Source organism: Balaenoptera ricei, chromosome 12 (assembly GCF_028023285.1).
Source record: "Balaenoptera ricei isolate mBalRic1 chromosome 12, mBalRic1.hap2, whole genome shotgun sequence".
Classification (NCBI taxonomy): Eukaryota; Metazoa; Chordata; class Mammalia; order Artiodactyla; family Balaenopteridae; genus Balaenoptera; species Balaenoptera ricei.
This window is the reverse complement of record NC_082650.1, coordinates 12,722,437-12,743,944: the sequence shown is the minus strand read 5'-3', so window position 1 is coordinate 12,743,944 and position 21,508 is coordinate 12,722,437. Positions and strand designations below refer to the sequence as shown.

Sequence of the window (21,508 nt, the reverse complement as noted above, 5' to 3'; positions counted from 1 at the left end):
TGAGGCAGTTCAAACAAGGCCGGTCCTCTCCTGACCACTTCTCTGTGTAGTGACACAATATATTCAGTTAATTTGGTCTCAGCAGTCCCTGCACGGTAACTTATTCAAGCCACTAACAACCAGACCAGGATGTATGAGCAAAGACTGTTAAGTAACACAACATAGGAAATAAATTAGAAACAGGCACTCCTGCATTTTAAGGGGGGGCGTAAAGATTAACACGCTCCTTCCTCAAAGGCCCGATAGGCAAACTCAGAGATGAACGCCTAGCATGGAGGAAACACCTCTGCAGTTTGACACAGCATGTATAAAAAAGAAGGTTTATTAAACTTTGATAAGATGGGGAAAGAGCAAAAGCAAACAGAGCAAAGAGTAGTTGCTCACCCTGGTACCAATATTGTATTGATAATAACACAGATTCCCCTCGGAAGTCATTTTGACCGTGAACTTGCCCTGCTCAGCAACCTACTGCACTCTGCAATGAGCATCTCATCCAATGCTAACACCTGAACCGCTCTGCCTGCCCTCTCCTTTCCCATCACTTTCATCGGCGGAGTAACTGGCTTCCCCCTCCACACAGTACTCCTCTTCCCAGAGCTTTGCTTGTATAACTTTACCTTCTGAAATGGCAACTCCATTTCTGCCCACGCGAGGCAGTTCTCCGCTTCAATATGTGAATAAACCCACCTCCAGGAACTCTTCTGTGTGTACTCCATTATAAGCCATCATTTACTCTGAAGCCAAGCAGTCTCGGTATGTACATTTCTCCTTACCAAGAATGTGGGCTTGTCAACATTTGGTTGATTTTTGTTTTCCTGAGAGCAGAGACTGCCCTGATATCTTCCCACAGCTACCTACACACTAGGCACTCCCCTTCCCCCCCCTCCCCCTCCCCCTCCTCCTCCTCCTCTTCATCAATACCAGCCACGGTATCTGCAGCCACCAATTACTGCACACATACTATTCGTCCAGCATCTGGCACTCAGCATGCATCATCTAATTTAATACATTCAGCAACCCTCTGAGGGTTATTATCATTATTATTATTCACTTTTGACAGATGAGGAAATTGACACATAAAGAGGTAAAGTCACTTGACCGCTGGGATTTAAACCACACTCTCTGACTCAAAGCCTCTAAGCTCATCAATGGGCCTCACAGTTTCCTCACTTAAATTTCAGCAGATTAACCATATTGGCTGCACGCTAGGTATTTGGAGATGTAGGTACCTAGGTGCTGATCTAGGAATCTACCTGTATGTCTTCTCAGGGCCTTTTATTACAGAGCTCATACATTACTTCTAAGGCATTTCTGAACTTTTTTTTAAGAATCATTTCTTTCAGCCAGTCTCTTCTCAGCCTAAGTGGTAACAGAGACTTCAAAGCAGATGTTGTTTTGTACCCAGAGACCATCTTTCCTTTGTGGAAATGTTTTCTATCTCCTTGCATTGCTAAGACCTAAAAATAAAACTGTTAAGACAATTCCTTCGAGATATAAGTATATAGTTTTAAAACACTATTTATTTTTATACTTTGAAGACATAAAACTTATCAACACTTCAAGATGGCAAATTCCTAACTACATAATGGAAGACAGTCTAATTGAATTCTACTATTCAGAATTCTAGTGAAAGCAATAAGGAATTTAAGAAACACACACACAGACATACACACCAACTGTAATAAATGATAATGTTATTTGAAAATAAACAAGTGTTGTCAGAATCCTTACCAAGCCTTCGCCAGGTTTAATGTTTGGTAAGTGAACTTCTTCCAGACATGCACACTGGCTCATAACAGGATCCGTGGTAGATCGGATTGTTTTATCACAGATGCCATTTAAAACCTTGACCTAGAGTTGGAGAGGCAAACAGGGAAGGTTCAATCATTAACCAAATTTATCTCCGGCTGAATTTTTTTTTTAAATGCACTTCACCTATCATCTTTAGCTCTGGTTGTGATAGTACTGTGATAATACTGCTCAGTGAACACACGACACTTGGGTTCCATATTTGCAATGTGTGGGAATAGTGCCACTATTTCAGCTTTGCTTAAAAAGTGCACCTTTTATATTAACTCGTTTACAACCACTGAAGCACACAGGCTGGGCAGAAACCCCCTTTCAGCAGTTAAAGAGTCCTGTATTCCCCAGCCATCTGTGTGGTTTTTTAGGGATTGCTCACATTCTCCGCATACCAAATACGGACAAGGTAAAAAAATATATACTTTTGCCTGCACCTTTTTTTTAATAGATTTTATATTTTAAACTGTTTTAATTTTAGAGAAAAACTGAGCAGATATTAGAGTTCTATATACTTCCTTCCCTACCCCAACACAGTTTCCAACACAGTTATATTATTAGAGCAGTTAATAATAACAAGATTTTATTAACATCTTGCATTAGTGTGGTACATGCATTACAACTGATGAACCAATAGTGTTACATTATTGTTAACTAAGGTCTGTAGTTTACATCAGGGTTCACCCTTTGTGGTGTACAGTTCTATGGGTTTTCACAAATGCGTAATGTCATATATTCACCATCACAGTATCACAGAGAAGAGTTTCACTACCCTAAAAATCCCCTCTGCTCCACCTACTTGTCTGTCCCCGCTCCCCCACTATGAAGCCCTGGCAATCACCCATCTTCTCACTGTCTCTATAGCTTTGTCTTTTCCAGAATCCTACATAGTTGGAATCATACAGTATGTAGCCTTTTCAGATTGGCTTCTTTCACTTAGTCATATGCATTTAAGATTCCTCCATATCTTTTCATGGCATGATAGCTCATTTCTTTTTATTGCTGAATAACATTCCATTGTCTGGATGTACCAGTTTGTTTACCAGTCACCTACAGGACATCTTGGCTACTTCCAAGTTTTGGCAGTTAGGATTAAAGCTGCTCTAACATTCTGTGAAGGTTCTTGTGATATAAGCTTCTTTCATTTGGGTAAATACCTAGGTGTACAACTGCTGGATCGTAGGGTAAGAGTATGTTTAGTTTTGTAAAAAACTGCCACAGGGTCTTCCAGTGTGGCTGTACCATTTTGCATTCCTATCAGCAACGAACAAGAGTTCCTATTGCTCCACATTTGGTGCCGTCATGTGTTGGATTATAGTTATCCTAATAGGTGTATAGTGGTACCTTGTTGTTACTTTAATTTGCAATTCCTTAATGAAACAGTGTTGAACATCTTTTCATATACTTATCTGCCAGCTGTATATCTTTTTCCATGAGGTGTCTGTTCGGATCTTTTGTCCACTTTTTAATTAGGTTGTTTGTTTTCTTATTATTGAGTTTTAAGAATTCTCTGTGTATTTTGGCTACAAGTCCTTTATCTGATATGTGTTTCAGAAAACAGTTTCTCCCAGCCCATGGCTTGTCTTTTCATTCTCAGTGCATTGATGAAGCAGTGTTTTTCATTTTAATGCAGTCTACCTTAACCATTTTTCTCTCATGGATCACGCTTTTCGTGTTGTATCTAAAAACTCATCGCCAAACCCGAGGTCACCAAGATTTTCTCCTGTTATTTCTAGGCATTTTATAGTTTTGCGTTTTACATTTAGGTGTATGATCTTTTTAGTAATGGCTCACATTCTCTGAACGCCAAACACTGACCGGGTACAACTGTAGAGACGTGAGGATCTCTATTAAGCGGTCCCCGTGTAGAAATCACAGTGGCTACGTGTGGTTACTTCTCCCGATCAGATTCATCTAACCTTTGAAAATTAAACAACTAAAGAAATCAGGAGATTCCGAAGAGAGATTTTTTTTTTCCCCAAGGGGGAGAATCCAAGAAGTGACACTTTTTACATTCCTCCAATGTGTTTAGCCTCCCTATTTATGGAAAATATATTTATAGCAGTTTCATTGCTAAATTCCTCAACATCAGTAGGAGGAAGGCCTTATCAAAAGAGCACAGGCTGGCTTATGTCAAAAGGAGGAAGCGATGATGAATAGTTACAGAATGCTCTTTAAACAGTCACAGTACATCTCCCTTCTATCATGAGGTTTTTGCCAAGATTTTTTTTTTAAACAAAATGGTCCTAAAGTGAAATCTGCACAACAGTTTAACCCTGATTAACAGGCTAGTTAGTAATTTAAGTATAATTGTACCCTGATGAAGGGTTCAGAGCAGGGAAAAAAAAAGTAAAGCAGAGACCCCAATATATCCAATTTAAGCACAGGAATTTTCACAGGAGTTGGTCTTATTGTTAAATAACTTTTATTCTTCCTTTTCCACCTAAATTAATAGACTCATATCCCAAAAGCCGATATTTCGAAGCATATCCTGAAATAATTAGCCACAGTACATTTATTTTAATTCACGTGATTCCCACTGTTTTGGGAAAAGGAATTTTACTGTAACTTTTAGAAGGTATACTTACTACAGCCAAAACTTTATCTTCCATTTCTGCTACAAGGCAATCCTAAAGGAAGAAAGAAGAAAATGAAAACTATAAGAGCTAAAAACTTTCAGAAACCGTTGGCTTAGCTCACTAGATATTTCCTGGGGTCCAAGGAGGTCCCTGACACACTTCCCATCCTGCAGCCTGAGCAGTCCTGGACCATCTGGAGGAGAAACCTGGATGAGAGAAGAGGGCAGAGCAGGAAAGGAGCTGACATTTGACTCCTCCTAAGATTTCAATCTCTCCTGACCCAGGATGCTAATCATCCAAGGAACCCATCTGACCAATTATTTGATCAGAAAGCCTACAAAAATCACCAGAACTGAAAATCCACCTACTATCCAGACTGTACAGAGAGTAGGAAGCCAGAAGTCAGAGTCGAAGAAAGTTGACAATGACTCTCAAATGTGACCCCAGGCTGAGCTAGCACTGGGCCAACAAGCCTGGAGTCTTTAGCTCTGGGCCTGCCCATAAGAATAGCTTTCAAATAAGGGCTTGAGTAAACTTAGCCACAGAGTTTATTTTAAGCACCAGTGAGATTAAATCAGATATTTTGGTCCTTAATAGATGAAAAGCGTTCAACAAAACGTTCATTAACACACTGCCAGAAAAGTGGTCTTGAGGTATGCTATTGATGACATCAAAGAATGGGCTGGAATGCAAAGCACTGTTTACTCAGCTTAAGAACAAAAGACTCAGAACCTTATGAACCCAGTTAGCTGATTATAGGAATAACCATTGTCCTGTGGAAAAGCAGCCAAAGTGAAACTGCCAACGTGCAACTCTCAGTTAACCTTCTAAAGCGTACCTACAGCAGATTTCAATCAACATGGCAGAGTGCATGCAGAAGAAGAGGGAGATCAACGAGATTCTTGACAGTTTATCTGGCACCATTCAGTAAATCCCAAACTGGGGCACCCTAAGGAAAATGCGAATTATGTTATGTACAGGAAGGATACTGATCAACTCTGTTGGATTTATCAGACAAAGATGTTCACTTCAATCAAAATGTCATTTTAGGTCATTTTTTACTGCCACTGGGGGTAGGGGTAAAAATGTATGATATTCTACCCTATGTGATTTTATAATCAGATTTTAGGTGCCTTCTTCTTAAAAGGTTTTTAAATTTTCTCTACTAGGTAAAAATGTGGGAAATAATAGTCACTCTACTGTTCCCAAAATTTACACAGACTCTCAGGAAAAGAGCAGCCTAGTGAGAAAACACTTAAAAAGAGGAAATTTAGGAATGTAGTTTTGCATGCGTGAATCTGATATAAATTCAAACTCCAGGAGCAACTGCTGTAAAATATGAATGATTACAGTTCAAAAATGTGCTTTTCGGCCTCCATCTTTTGCATGGAACTAAACCATCAACTACGGTGATGGCCCCTCCCCTACTCACACCATCTGAAGGACGGAATTCTCAAATAAATGTCAACTTTAGCAAAACAGAATACTTACACAGTCTCGTGCTAGAAATAAAACTAATGATTTGTGTTTATGATTTTTCACTACACATCCCAAATGATACGAGGGCTGCCATCCTCAGGAGGTAATCACCCACAGGCAGAGAGCTCCTGGCCAAACACCAGGGCCCAAGCATCAAGGTGCACGTGTGACCTCATGGTCCCTCCAACTTGATTCCCTGACGGATCCGAGGAGCCACCAAGAAAATGGGCTCCTGTGGTGACGGAGCCAGTGGGCGAGGAGCACGCCTGTCTCCACGAACTGTCCAAGGCAGCGTGTGAAAGCGCCGCTTTTTACCTTCCGTCCCCGTGAACGTGGGTTCCCACACCCATTCCTACCGGGAGGAAGCAGCTGCAGGCCTGACTTCATGCTATTTGGCATGAAGGCAACAGAATGGAAAAAAGAAGTACTGGAACCAAGTCAGCCCTTCATGATCCCGACAGCAGGCCTGAGCTGTGTCACATTCTTTGGTCACCTGGGCCAGCAGACTCAGGCCAATCAACCTGGCAGAGACCCAGCCAGGGCAGCTAGCAGCTGCCCCTTCTCTGCCGCTCTTCCTTATTCTACTCTCTTGCTAACTGAGGAGCCCTGGGAGATGGGTTTAACCTCTCCATAGCTCAGTTTCCTTCTCTGTAAAGTGAGGATGATAAAACCTGTCTCAGAGAACTGTTGAGAATTAAACATGATGACACACGTCAGGCAGACACTCCATACCTGAGACCCAACCAGCTCCCAATAAATGGTCTCCTGACCTGCCCTCCTCTGCTGGGTGGTATGCTGTCTTTCCACTCAGTTTTTCTGGGCTCTCTACTGCTCAGCATGTCTTCCTACACTGGAACCCAGCATCTGCCACTGCCATGTTGTCTCCTGCCAGTTTTCATGCCCTCACAACTTCAGGAGGACAGATGAAGGAAAGAGATCAGAATCCCTTCCCACCAGGAGACTTCACCTGAAATTATAGCCTGAAAACTGGATGGAAGGCCTATCCATGGACTCGGCGTGGGACGTAAATGAATCGCTTTGCTATACACCTGAAACTAACACAACATGGTGAATTAACTATACTTCAACTAAACAAAGTAAAGAAAAAAAGTTAATTAGCATAAAGAAGAAGAAGAGTGCCATTTTCTTAACGGGGGAAGAAAACAACAACTGTTTATCCTTCCAATCTGGAGAGGTACACACTGTCATCAGAGGGAAGGATGCAGAGGAAGTAACAAGAAAGAGGAGGGGAGGGGCTTCCCTGCTGGCACAGTGGTTGAGAATCCGCCTGCCAGTGCAGGGGACACGGGTTCGAGTCCTGGTCTGGGAAGATCCCACATGCCGCGGAGCAACTAGGTCTGTGAGCCACAACTACTGAGCCTGCACGTCTGGAGCCTGTGCTCCGCAACAAGAGAGGCCGCGACAGTGAGAGGCCCGCGCACCGCGATGAAGAGTGGCCCCCGCTTGCCACAACTAGAGAAAGCCCTCGCACAGAAACGAAGACCCAACACAGCCATAAATAAATAAAAATAAAATAAAAAAAAAAAAAAAGAAAGAGGAGGGGAGAGTGGCAATATGTGGAACAGAGAAAGAAGAAAAGGGACAAACAAATGCCTGTCTTCACACACAGGGACACGGAGAATACAAACTCTAGGAGAACACGTTCCTTGTCACCAGAAATAAAGAGACAGCTTTTATTCCTTCAATTCCCCAGGGGAAAAAAAAGCAATAAATGGAAAAGGCAGGTTTCTTCTTAAAGAGTCAAAAGATCTTTTGCCAAGAAGTTTGGAGAAAAACTGCACTTCCCGCAGTTGTGAGAGGGTGTGAAAGCCCTGGCAAATTCAGCCTTGCTGCTGCCACGACACCACACGTGGAAAAAGACATTCCACTCATCCTTCAACTGTGCACACAAATTTTACTACTTGCCAAAGCAACTACGTTCTCCAATTACTACAGAAAACACACATCCGTCAAGAGCTAAACATGTTTTTCAATCTAAGTTCATAAAATGACATTCCCATATATATTTACACATTGCCAGTCTTAATCCTTAAAAATTGTTCAAATTTAAATAAACTAAAAAGTACCAGAAATCCCAACATATTTGTTAACTTTGTCTTCTTCTTAAGCCATCAAGTTTGGCTCCAGAAAAGCAGTACCAGAAAAGATTTTTATATTTCCTACTATAGGCTATTATTTCTTAAGTAGGCACTGTGCTATACATATATCTTATTTAATCTTCATAATCTTCTGAGGTAGGTATTACTATTTTTTAAATATTCTATACTACTTCTCTAGGTCTAATTTTGCATGAATAAGTAAATGCGGTCACATATATGCTTTTTGTAAGTGAATAAGTGTTTTCTGTTCTTTGGCTTGCCTCCTACATTCTCTCCCCACTTTTCTCCCAGCCAAAGTAAACCCAACTTTTCTTCCAGCCAAAGTAAACCCAACTTTTCTTCCAAATTGCCCACTGTATTTATATATTCCTTTGTATATAGGTTTTCAGATGTATTACGTATTACAAATACATATATACATACATTTTAAAATTTTTTGGTAACCATTTGTCTTCCTCTTACACTTTTTTTCCCGTTTTTCTTACTCCACAATAACTTGTAGGAATTCCAGCAAATCATCTGGTAAGGTAACTGTTAGTATTCCCATTTTACAGATAAGAAAATTGAGACTCATAAGTTTGAAGTGACTTGTCCAATGTCCCAGGGCTAAGTAATAGTAGAGGTAGGATTCGAACCCATAGCTGTCTGTCTCTGAAGCATATGCTCAATGAGCACCAAAGGGAAAACAAAAACAAAAAATAAACACAAACAGAAATAATACCTGTTGTGTCCCTTAAGTTTGGGTTAAATTTTTCCTGATAAGCAACAAATTCTCAACAGCTTATTTGTCAAAAGCATTATCTCATTCGTTTAAACACACATTTAAAAAGTACCATGAATCATGGGCCAGGCATCGTGCGGCCCCAGTAAACAGGGGTAAGTGTGATGAGGATGCCCAGTGGGCACCCTTCTGAGCGGGATCTGTACCCCTGGGCAGCCTCTACCGCAAATGCCAGGACTCGGTGGCTACACGATGAATGCACCGTGATTGGTGTCAGACTCTTTCTGTCAAAATTATTTTATGCGCCATAAAAACGAGCTGAAACTCAGAGCCACTTTACTGCTCTGAGCGTTTTCCGAAGAACATGGCCTCAAAACCATAACGATGAAGTCCCACGTGCCTCAAGTTCAAGGGCTGCTCAGGACTGGACCTTAAACAACAGCCAAACTTCACTCTTCATGTTCCGGGAACAGACAGAAAGCACATAGCTTTTTCAGAACTGCATCTATTTTATGGCATGGTTAGAACTGAGGAAAGGATGTTCTTTACTTTTTGCCAAATCAGCAGGGGAAACAAATGTGCAATCACAGAATTTTCAAACCTAGTGAGATGTGAAAAAAGAACAAGTTCTTCCTTATATTTTATGGCATTAACTCAATTCAAAAATAATTTTACAACAGTCTGCTACATGCCAGTTAATATCTTCCTGGTCTTCACTAAGATGCAAAGGTCTGGCAAATGAGCTGTGTGTGAAACTGACGTGTCACTTCCAAACCAGAACATTTGTCAGTGTGAGAATCACCGAGGTTCTCTGTCCCTCTGCCCCAGAGACAAACAACATAAGATACTGGTTGTTCTGTCAGCCTACAACCTGAAGTGAGGCGAGCTGAAGCAGATCCCTCAGCTGACCCATCTGGATGTAGATAATCCAGGAATAAATTGCTGAGGTTTGGGGGCTGTTTGTTACTGAATCACCACCAAGCTCCTCCTGACTGGTAAACCTAACCACCAGAGGTCAAAATGAAAAGAAAATTAACAAGCAGATACAGTAACATACTCAGAACAAAGATTATGGTGAAATGTAGTTACTCCAGAATTTCTATTTAAAAAAAAATTAAGTGCTCTAACATTTTAGAGAAAGTACAGGGCTATTAGCTCAATTATTTTAAAGCAAAAGAAGGTAATCTCTGATGTAAAGGTCACTGGTCATTTTTCACAGAAACTATCTGTAAATTCATCTAACTTAAAGCCCTTCATCTCTCCCCAGCTCTGATAGGGGGAGAAAGGGGGAGAAAGAAAGAATGGCACTTCATACCTGCATGTAAACCCTTTGAAGAAAAGGAAAAGGGAAAAAAAACTTTTAGAAAACACCAGTGATGTACTGACCTTCTGGACTGTAGTGGTCAGATCCAAGCAAAGCTGAATGATTTTGTTCTTTGTTACTGAGAAATCAGTGATCCCTGTAAATGGAGCCCTAGAAAGCAATGAAAATTCTCTTTAAAAAAAAAAAAAAGTGGAGAGGATGAACCCACTGGGATCCCACACTGTGTGTTAACAAGCACAGCTACACAACAAGCTGGTTTAAATTGTTCTGTAACTGTTGCCTCTCAAGTAACACATAAAATAGGAACCTGAATAGAACAGAGACAGAGAAGTTCTAGATAAAAACACATCCAAAAACGAGCCAAGAGAATGAACATCCCTTCAAAAGTCAACTGACAGCCTTCATACAAACATATAATCAGTAATGTTTAACCTCAGTAAAACTCAACTTTAACTCTTCTCTAAGCTGAGGTTAATTTGTTCCTGCTATTCACCTCAGGAACTTCCAAAGGGACCCTAAAATGGACCACTGACCCCAAACTCCTGGACAGGTCCAATGGCAAGGGCAAGAAAGGGATAAAGGTTCCTCTTCCTCAGGCAAAATACCGACTTCTATGCATCTCAGACCCTCCTTTTACCGGACAGTAAATTACACCCATCACTTACCGGTCCAGCCAAGCTAACAAGGCCTTGGCAGCGCCTATGAGCTCCACCACAGAAGTCAGGAACTCATTGGGGGGCTTGTGGGAGGTGTTCCCATCATAGGCTGGACTTTTTCTCCGGCTGCTTATGTAATTCTGTAAATTGTGGGAAGATGCTCGCAGTTTCAGAACCAAGTTCTTCATATTATCGGTTTCAAGGCCATAATTCTGGAAAACAAAATCAAAGGGAAAAATTCAAAACAATCAACAATGTCCAAACTCTGGTAATAACCAAAAACCCACTGAGTTACCTGAATAACTCCTACGTCAGCCACAAAACCCTACATGATTTGCTCACAGTGTTGATCTCACCCACATGGGCCACACCAGCCTTCCCTCTGTTCCTCTTGCCTCAGGGACTTTGTTCTCGCTAGTTTCTCTTCCCGAAATTCTCCTCCCACAAAGGTTGGCATGGACAGCTCTTTCCTATCACATCCTAATTAGCCCAAATGTCCCCTCCTCTTCAGGGCTTCCAGGACCATCTGGAGCAGTTTCTCAACCTGGGCCCTAGTGACATTTAAAGCCTAATAATTGTTTGTTTGGGTTGGGGGGTGGGATTCCTGTAGATGGTAGAATGTTTAGCTGGCCTCTACTCATTAGATATCAGTGGCATCCGGTCCCCAGCTGTGACAAACAAAAATGTCTCCAGACACTGCCAAGTACCTCCTGAGGTCACTCTCTAGCCATCACCTCTGTCATCTCTGAACCACCTTGGTCACTGCTGTCTTTCTAAGTCGGATGCAAGGTCTGCGAGAGCTGGGCTCTGTGTGTATTACTTGTGACTGCATTTCCAGGACAGCAGACGTAAAGCAGTCATTGAATGGAGGAACTTCCATCAGATAAAAGTCACACAGAAACAGAACAGCACTGACTAAACATCAATTCAACTGGAAGGTCATTTCCATCTTGTGAGCTTCTAACCTCCGTTCTTTCTGAACAATGTTTGACTTACCTGGGTGCTTTTAAAAAATCTGTTTCACATGACAATATTGCCCTAGACTACTCTCTTCCAGATAAAGAACAAATCCCAAGTAACAACAAGAAACGACATGTAAATCTGACATGACTTTGGGGGGAGGGTGAATTTCAGTATTCAATTGCATGTACACATCTTAAATTGGTGTTTCATCATTTTTTAAGAAAAAAGTGAAAATATTTTTGGGGTATATTAAACTGTGTCAATAGCATCCCAAAGCAAGAATGTGGTATCATTTAAAAATTGGTTATAATATATGGCCAACACTATTGAACACTTTATGCCAGAAACCGGGCTTAGTGCTCGGCAAATATTATCTCAGGTAAAACAGCGTATGAGGGTGGAAGTGATATTATCTCTATTTTGCAGGTGAGAAAACTGAGGCACAGAGACATTCAATAAATTCTCCAAAGTCACACAGCTAATCGGTGGAAGTCGAGGGGGATTCTAACCAAGGCAGTCTGCATCGAGGGTACAAACTTTGGATCACGATGCTGTATATGCCCCCTTCCACACTCCCTGTCCAAGAACGGGCAAAGCGATGAGACAGAAACCAGGATGGGTGCTGGACAAGAAAAAAGGGAAATGGCCGGTCATCCTGGATCTAGCACAAACTAGCAAACTGTTTAGCACCCCTAAATTCTATCCTGACCTGCTCCATCCCCTCTGATGTGTTAGAAGCTTCTTTCAGCCAGCTTCAGCCAACCTGGACCTCACTCTTGTCCCCACTGCATCTAGCCTGTCCCTTGGTCCCTCCTCTGTTACAGCCCCATCTCTAATGCCTCAGGGAGGGGTGAGAAATGTCCCCAGATCAAGATACATAAAGCATAAATAAACCAGGGAGTCTGTGAGAACTTTTTTCTTTTGGCAAGAAGAACAATGGTAAGTAGCAACAGTAACAACAAAAGACAATACCCTGAATGAAAACATTTCAAACTCTAATTAGATTTTATGTGAAGTTTAAATTTATGTGGCATATTGCTTCTTAGAAAATAAAAAATATTTTTTAAAAAATTTATATGGAAAAGAGTTAAGAACAATTATAAAGAAAAAAATACTCTTCAGATGCATTAACTGAAATTGTCTTTGCCAGCTTTAAAAAAAAATGTAAATTTCAGAACAAAAATGAGTCTTCTGTATTAACAGTGATGTTCCGTCTAAATTTGATATTCATTCTTTTTTTTTTTTCCACTGTCATTTTCTGGAGACCAAAATATGGCATTGTCCTTCAGTAGAGAAGACAAAAGTAAAAAGATGGATTTTCACCATGGCTTTTTAAATCAGAGAATCAAAGACTCAAAACTGAGTGGATAAAGAGCCACATGACACAGCTTGTTTTGAAGCACTTGTGACTGTGATTAAAGGGAAGTGTCCCCTTATTCAGTTAATTAGTCAGCCTGCCGACTCATAGCAAGAGTTCTGAACAAAAAAAGCAGGAAACTCAGCTTTCTATAGCCAATGACACCATGAATTACTCGGAACTTTTATTACTGTAGACAACATTTATTTCTTGAACTCAAAGAGGATTAAATTCATTTTAGTGTTACAGGAAATTTTAAACCTCAATCTTCTACAAACCTACCCCTTTTAATATTAAAATAAAGGAGGAGTGTAGCTTGTTAACTGGTTCTTTTCATTTCTATTCAGTTTCTCTGATTCTTTTTTTTTTTTTCCCCAAAAAACAAATCACGGGACTACAAGGATAGACAGATGTAGCTATAATAGATTATAATTTTATTTTATGTTTTCAGGTACTTCAGAGATTTTAATCAGTTTTATTAAGGTATACTTTATGATGCATAAAACTCACTAATTTTAAGTGCACGACATAATCAATTTTAACAAATGTACACAGTCACATAAGCACCATCACAATACAGAACATTTGCATCACCCCCAAAACATCCCTCATACCCCTGCATAGTCACTTTCCCCAACTCCCAGGCCCTGGCAACCTCTGATCTTCTTTCTGTCACTGTAGTTTTGCTTTTTCTACATAGATTATAATTTTAAAAAGCAGTAAAGAAGGAACAAAGAAAGGAAGGAAAATTCCATCCCCTTCCACCCCATTCCACAATAAGAAGAGAACAAGAAACTGATTATATTAGCTCCAAAGAACCTCTACTATAGAAACATAATCAGGAAAGGATTATTGACTTAAGTGTCCCTCAATGAAAGACAGTAAATGAATAATTTCTCAGACCAGATTTGATTATTTTCACTAATCTTTTCCCTAATATCTGTCTCCTTCAGAAATTGCTAATTTAAGATAAGGTATCAAGACAGTACAAACTAAGAAATGAAACGAATCTCCAAAAATCTAGACACGTACTACAAACCTTCCACTGAGATCTCACTTCATTAGAAGTTAGCCATCAGGGGTCATTTCCTGGTCTGGCTAGAGAAACGACCCATGAGACAGGAGAAAAGGAAAGAGGCAGATTCTCGCTCTTCTGGTGTCATAAATTGTACACATTTTAGCTAAGGACAAACCTTACACAACTTCTCCGCCACTTTTCTTTCCCCATTCCTACTAGCTCTGTCTGTGATCTAACATACATGGTGATTAAGGAGTTTCACAGTCACACAGTCAAATCCATTTTACTGACTTGGGTCAATTAAGTTTCAACCTAAGAAGTATACTTCACAGTTTAATAAGTTCATAGCAAGATCAAGTTAAATACAAATTGCTAGCATAGACTCCTCTTCCTGCACTATCTCTTCCCATAACAAAAAGGATAACAGTTTTTAACTGTTGCCATGACTGGGTAAACGATAAACAGTGAGTCATCTCAGGGGTACACAACTGCACAGAAGCGCCCAGGGCAGGTAGATACATTACAGGTATTTCACTTAAGCACACAGGTAGGTGGTATCACTTCATACGTGCATGGATTCCAACTTTGTTCACTTTCTCAGCCTACCTCAACCTTAAAAACAAATCTGCCCCTGCCTTGGTCTTTAGGAAACTAGGGTTTGGTTGATCTGGCAACGAAAATGGGTTTTACAATTATACATTTTTACTCTCAATCCCACCCTAGAGACAAATGCTGTCCAACAGAACTTTCTGCAATGATGAAAATGTTCTCTATCTGTACTATCCAAATATGGTAGCCACTGGCCCCAAGTAGCTACTGAGCACTTGAAATGTAGCTCTGTGACTAAGGAACTGAATTTTATTACTTCACTTTAATTAATTTTAATTTAAATAGTCACATGTGGCTAATAGCTACTGGAAAAAGCAGCTCAACAGCCCGTCCCAGTCACCCTCTGCCCCAGATACAGGGAGAAAAATTGGGCTCCGACTCTGAACTCAATCCTGGGAAGTGGTCCTGGTTTGCCTCAGAAAACAAGTCACTCTCCTAAGCCACTCCAGCCAGCCAAGGTCAATGTTCACAAAAGGGAGTTTTTCTCCTTGCTCCCTATCCAGAACCAGCTCTTTGTGGCCCATCTGCTCATCGGTTTTGGAACCTTAATCAATAGCTATTCCCTATTTTAGGTTCCTAAAGATCCTATCGGCACTTTTCTTTCCAAAACTTTGCAGTGGTTTTTGTTTTTTCCTCCCCCTCTCTTACTTCTAATTCTACTCATTTCCTGTCCATCATAAAATCAACATCCACTAAACTGTTTACATAAAAATGTCTTCCATAATACCAGGGACAACAGCAAACACACATTAACTGTCCAGGGGATGGACTGTTCAAGGCAAAAAAGTACCACCTATTTATATACACAAAGATCTATATGGTGTGAATGGGTTAAACACAGTATAATCAATAGATGCATTACCATAAGAATATTTTAAAAGGAGATTATAGCAAGGCTAAAGATATTTTAGTGAAATGCTCTGAAACCCTCCCCAACCCAGAAAAGGCACATTCATTTAAGAACCCTCCGTGACCCTCGCGTCAAATGCATTCACTGGCACGCTGCTACATGAAACATGTCCAGAATGAGTCTGAGGTCAAAACTTTGTCTACAAAGGAAATTAGAAGGAAATTGTAAGAGATAAAACACAGCTTTAGGTTCTGGCATCTGTCCAGCTCTGTTCACTTTAGTCTAATATTTTAAGAGGTAGGGAAGGGGGGAAAGCGGGGAGGCAGCTGTTATGTTAATTATCCCACTTGAGGCCCACAACGTGCCCCCAGTCCATCCTGCCTGCTCTCCTCCCATGCTATGGATTTCAAAGTTATTGACCTGCCCTCCAAGTCCTACCACAAAGTGAAAGAGACGATCTGAAAGAGCAGAAAGGTCCAAAAAGTAGCGTTCCCAGAAAGGACAAGACTAAACTCAAACATGTCTTACTGTATGAAAAACATACAGCTTTAACAATAAACAGGACTCAGGTATCTTCCGGGCGGTGCAAAACACTTACAGGTTGGTACACAGCCACATCTAGGGGAGCATCACCGTACAAACGGGGAAAACACACACCACCATCTCCCTGGAGGTCACAGAGCCAGGAGTGTGCAGCAAAGCCTGCATTAAAATGCAAAAGTCCTGGGGCTTCCCTGGTGGTGCAGTGGTTGAGAGTCTGCCTGCCAATGCAGGGGACACGGGTTCGAGCCCTGGTCTGGGAAGATCCCACATGCCGTGGAGCAACTGGGCCCGTGAGCCACAATTACTGAGCCTGCGCATCTAGAGCCTGTGCCCCGCAACGGGAGGGGCCGCGATAGTGAGAGGCCCGCGCACCGCGATGAAGAGTGGCCCCCGCTCGCCGCAACTAGAGAAAGCCCTCGCACAGAAACGAAAACCCAACACAGCCATAAATTAATTAATTAATTAATTAATTTTTAAAAACCGTTTAAAAAAAAAAAAATGCAAAAGCCTGCTTCCCAGACCAGCTCTCCCATCACTTGGCCACAGCACCTTCCTGGTGGCAGCTCATTTATCAACCACAAGTAATTTCCCCATTACTTTCCTAAACAAGAGTAGCACCTCTCAGAGCAGAAGACAAGGCTCTATCCACTTTAAGAAGAAGAACACGCCCAGTGCAGCAAGTGTTAAAGAATCAATGGAACGCGGACCAGCAATGGCAAAATCATCGGGAGCACATTTTTTCCCACCATTCTCAGTGATATAATTGTATAGACCCCTTGCTCAGGTTCACAGCATAGCTAAACCAGCCTGAATGCTGCCGAGTTTGCCCAAATCCTGACAGTTAAGGAAACAGCATCCTTCGCATGGCATCACAGCAGCCTGACAAGGATCCCACCCTATGCCAACCAATTTATAAACACAGTACCCTTGGAGGTGGTTTCAACCCACACCTAAAAGAGCTACGACCCACACGGCCACAGATGCAATGAAGAGTCGGAACCTGGCAGGATTTAACTCACTCACGTTCAAGCCAAAACTCAGTCAGCTGCAAAATGTAACTAAGTTCACATTTTTTCCCATCTAGCTGCCATTTCACAGGTTGATTATTCCAAGCACCAGTATCAGTTATTGAAATATCACAAATATCTGTGAAACATAAAAATGCTTTTTATAGTAACAAAAACAGACACGAAAATCAGAACCCATTTGTCATCTCAATATAGAAGATGACATGTTCATTCAGGACCATCTTCATCTTTTTATTCTTTTTAAAAGATAAGAAAATAAGATGAATACAGAAATTTTTTCCGTAAAAGGCCAACTTTTTCTGTACAGGCCAAGAGAGCAAATATTTTAGGATTTGAGGGGCCACACGGTCCCTGTTAACCACTACCCAACTCTGCCACGGTAGCACAAAAGCAGCCACAGATAACACTTAAATGAACGGGCATGGTTGCGTTCCAATAAAACTTTATTTACAAAAATAGCGGGCCAGATTTAACTTGTAGGCCATCGCTTGCCAACTCTACCTAGCAAATGATTTCTTTTCTTCCCTTCTGATATTATCTTCAGCTCATGCTCTACTTCCATGGATCATTAAGAAAATGATGATAAGCTAAAGCGCAAAACTGTGGAGATTTAGAAGATGAAATTCTTAAAAACATCATGGCGGTACAGATCACCTTTTCCTGAACTAACCAGTGCACAGAGAAGGTCGACAGCCTCCAACACAAGTTCCTGGTGTCCAATTCGTGTGACACCCAGCTCCTCAAGATCCTGATGGGAAATCTGCAGCAGCTGCTCTCCATTTATCTTCTCCCGTTCAAACTTGTGGACATACTGCTGCAGGCAATCATCTAACCCTACCAAAAAAAAAGCAAAAGGGTCCATTATTGTCATTTTTGTTCCTTTACTCAAAAAAATGCCCACATTTAAATCAACCTCAGGAATTGCCAATTATGCTCCACTATTTGATTGTCTATACAATGTGTATCCCACCTGAAGGACATCTTTCAAGTGTGTCCTCATCTTCTTAAGCAGATTTTAAATCTAATGCACAGCTTATTTGTACAGCAGAAAGTAACACAACATTGTAAAGCAATTATACTGCAACAAAAAAAAGGTTAAAATGGTCAATTTTATGTGCTGTATCTTTTACCACCTTAAAAAAATAAATAATTAAAAATGTTTTATTTTTAAAAATGCAAAAAAAGAAATTTCAAATGGATCCTACACAATTTTGACAGTTACCGTCCCATTCCCTTTCAGCTAAAAGAATAAACACTAACCCCTGCTGACTTGAAAGGCTAGTTATCTGTGCTAGACATATGTTTGTCTGTTTGCTAAGCAGTCTTCCTCTGGAACACCATCCCTCTCCCAGCCCATGTGATCCCAGTGGACTTGCCAATCAAGATGCTCTGCCACAGTGATTGGCCACACTATTCTATCCATCAGCCAGTTATAGGTTCAGGGATGACCATGTGACTCAAGCAGAACCAATCAAAATCTTCCCTGATATTTGATATATGAACATAGGAAGACAAAGTCCCCTTCTTCCTTTCCAATTAGAAGTCATAAAGGTACAAACTTGGGGATGTTGGCAGTCATTTTTCTGATCAGTTTTACAAAATAAATCTATTCAAGACAAAGAAGATGCCCCAGTAATATCCAACATGTCCCTGGATCTAACCCTACTTAAAGATTTCTAACCCCAGCATTTTTTACTTAAAATAAATTCCCTTGTTAGCTTAAGCTTATCTGTGTTGAGTTTCTGTCCCTTAAAACTGAAAAAGTTCTAATGAATACAAGATCTAGAGGAGTAGGTACCAGCAGTGGTATGAGAGAAAGACAATGTTAAATGGGTTAGTTCATGGGAATTTTTCCAGGTCAAGTACTATTGCCAACAGTGTTGTATTTTAATGTTCTTATATAATGATTAAAATAGGTAACCCTAAAAGAACTTGGGATTCTTTACTCCTGTATAGAGAACTCTGGTCAACACGTTAATGGTTTTACTGGAAAATCTTATACTAAATTAGTTGATCTATTTAAGCCTAAAAATAAAAGCCACCTTAGTGTTTTAAAAGGTAGATTTATATAAATTCAATCCCAACACAAAGGATGAAAACTCAATTTAACTAGAATAAAGTATGTGGAAGGCATGTTGCTGTCCCCTTCCCACCCAAACACACAAGCACACACACACACTTCAATTAACTCTCACGAAAGCTCTCTATGTGGGTACTCTGAACCAGGAAAAGTAGACGTAGGTCCGGCACTTACTTTTGGCAATACTAAAGTCCATGCATCTCAAAATCTGATATCCTAGGCTAAATGATATCTCTGCCCCACTTTTTTGAAAGTTCTGAAAGTGGCAAAAGCTTTCACCTCCTGATAAGATGTAGAAAGAGGAACAATGTCCTGATAACCATCTGGGACTATCAAATAAATACAGGAAGAGGAGGTTAAGAAAAAATTAATTTTATGAAAACTAGTCAGAACCAACCCATCCTCCCTGAAGTGACATCTGTCTAGCAGAGGGGATCTGTCACACAGCAGCAAGGTTGGGGACACTGATATAAACCCAGCTCTACTTTGATGGCCTCGAGCCACAAGTGGCCTCCATGGCATGTGAGTTGAGCAGGCAGTGGAGGCCACACAAGTCAGCAGGTATGGAGTGTCATGCCACTGGGGCGGCCAGGGGCAGCTGCACAGAATCCAGCTGCAGTAGTCAACAGTGACAAGGGCCAAAAGCCGAGGAGAGCCTCCTTACAACTTTATTCCCATTTCATAGATGACTAAATTAGGGCTCGTGTAAGTTGCTTAACTTGTCCACAGTCACATAGCTGGTAAGATGCCAAGAGAAGGATTTTGTCAGCCATTTTTCTTCAGCTCAATACAGAAGAAAAGAGCTCAAATTCAAATCAAGGTTTGTTGACACAAGCCCTGATCCTTTTGCCTTCTACCCTGCAAACATGAGATTATAAAAATTCCTCTCCAAACACCTTCCTAAATCAGCAGTAAGGTCTAATTACAAAACAGTTATTATTAAAATAGAATCATGGAAACCTAGAGGTACTTAAAAGATACTTCACATTTTACTGAATCCAAAAAATTAGGAAAGTATGGACAAAAGACTAATTACTATGAATTTTGCCCTAAATGACTTAGCCAGTTTTAAGCCAGATCAAACCAATATCCTACAATCTCCCCTCCTTCAGAAGGTTCTCTTCCTTTGCCTACTTTTAAGCTTTAAAAGGAATTTTTGTTTTAACTTGTCATAAAAATTTAAGACAACTATATTGTACATTTCAACCCTGTCATGGCTGAATTGATCTTCCTAAGATTCATACGTTGAAGTTCTAATCAACAATATAATACCTCAGAACACCACTGTATTTGGAGGTAGTGTCTTTAAAGAGGTGATTAAGTTAAATGAGGTCATATGGATGAGCCCAAACCCAATATGACTGAGTCCTTATAAGAAGAGGAGACACACATATACAGAGAAGAACATGTAAAGACACAGGGAGAAGAAGGTATCTACAAGCCAAGGAGAGAGGCCTCAGGAGAAACCATCTCTGCTAACACTGTGATCTCAGACTTCTAGCCTCCAGAATTTCAAGAAAATAAATTCCTGTTGTTTCAGCCACCCAGTCTGTGGTACTTTGTTATGACAGCCCTAACAAACCAACACAAACCTAATAACACTTTATTTCATGTTCATCCACATGTGATAAACTCTTTCCTAAAATAAACAGGGCCCAATGACCAAAAGAATTGCAATTCATGTTTACTGTGCCAAGCAAGTTCTTTGCTCAAAATATGAGAACAAAACCGACTCATATTAGCTGTCATGTGCAGAATAAACCAGTCCATTAAGTGTAAAGTGAAGGAACCATGCACTATGGATGTTCATACAATTTCACCCCTGAATAATAAGTAGAAACAAAGATGAGGCCAGATTTCTCTTTTAACTAACTATGAAAAGTTTCACTAAAGAAACAGGATTTCAGAAATAGCTTCAGTGCATTAAGGAAATATTTCAGACACAGAGAATAAGGTTGAGATGAGAGGTGTGATGAAGTTTCTGGATAGGACAAGAGGGAACTGAACAAAACAGCAGAACATTTGCCTGAGAAAGGGCAAGAATCTACTTGAGGATTCTGAGGAATATAAATGGTCTGACCTCAACTAATTGGAAGATCCCTGAGATACAGGAGAATTACCAAGTAGAAACACCATGTTGCTACCTACCCAAATACAGAATGTAGAGTGGCTTAAAGACTTTCCCCTATGGAAGCAGCCTAAATGCCCATCAACAGGTGAATGGATAAAGAAGATGTGATACACATATACAATGGCATATTACTCAGCCATAAAAAAGAATGAACTAATGCCATTTGCGGCAACATGGATGGACCTTGAGATTATCATACTAAGCAAAGTAAGTCAGACAAAGACAAATATCATATGATATCACTTATATA

The 21,508-nt window shown here is 40.6% G+C and overlaps 1 protein-coding gene across 8 annotated transcripts in view; it reads right to left on the bottom strand.

The window, feature by feature from the left end:
* The window catches only part of CNKSR3 (CNKSR family member 3), a 169,243-nt gene that overhangs the window by 19,144 nt on the left and 128,591 nt on the right, over positions 1-21,508 (bottom strand). For all 8 annotated transcript variants that reach the window (XM_059940960.1, XM_059940963.1, XM_059940955.1 and 5 more), the window contains 5 exons: positions 17,718-17,881; positions 10,689-10,891; positions 10,086-10,173; positions 4,389-4,430; positions 1,732-1,851 (listed from right to left, as the gene is read on the bottom strand). In XM_059940960.1, coding sequence (XP_059796943.1) covers positions 1,732-1,851; positions 4,389-4,430; positions 10,086-10,173; positions 10,689-10,891; positions 17,718-17,881 — 617 coding nt within the window. The remainder of the gene's footprint in view (positions 1-1,731; positions 1,852-4,388; positions 4,431-10,085; positions 10,174-10,688; positions 10,892-17,717; positions 17,882-21,508) is intronic.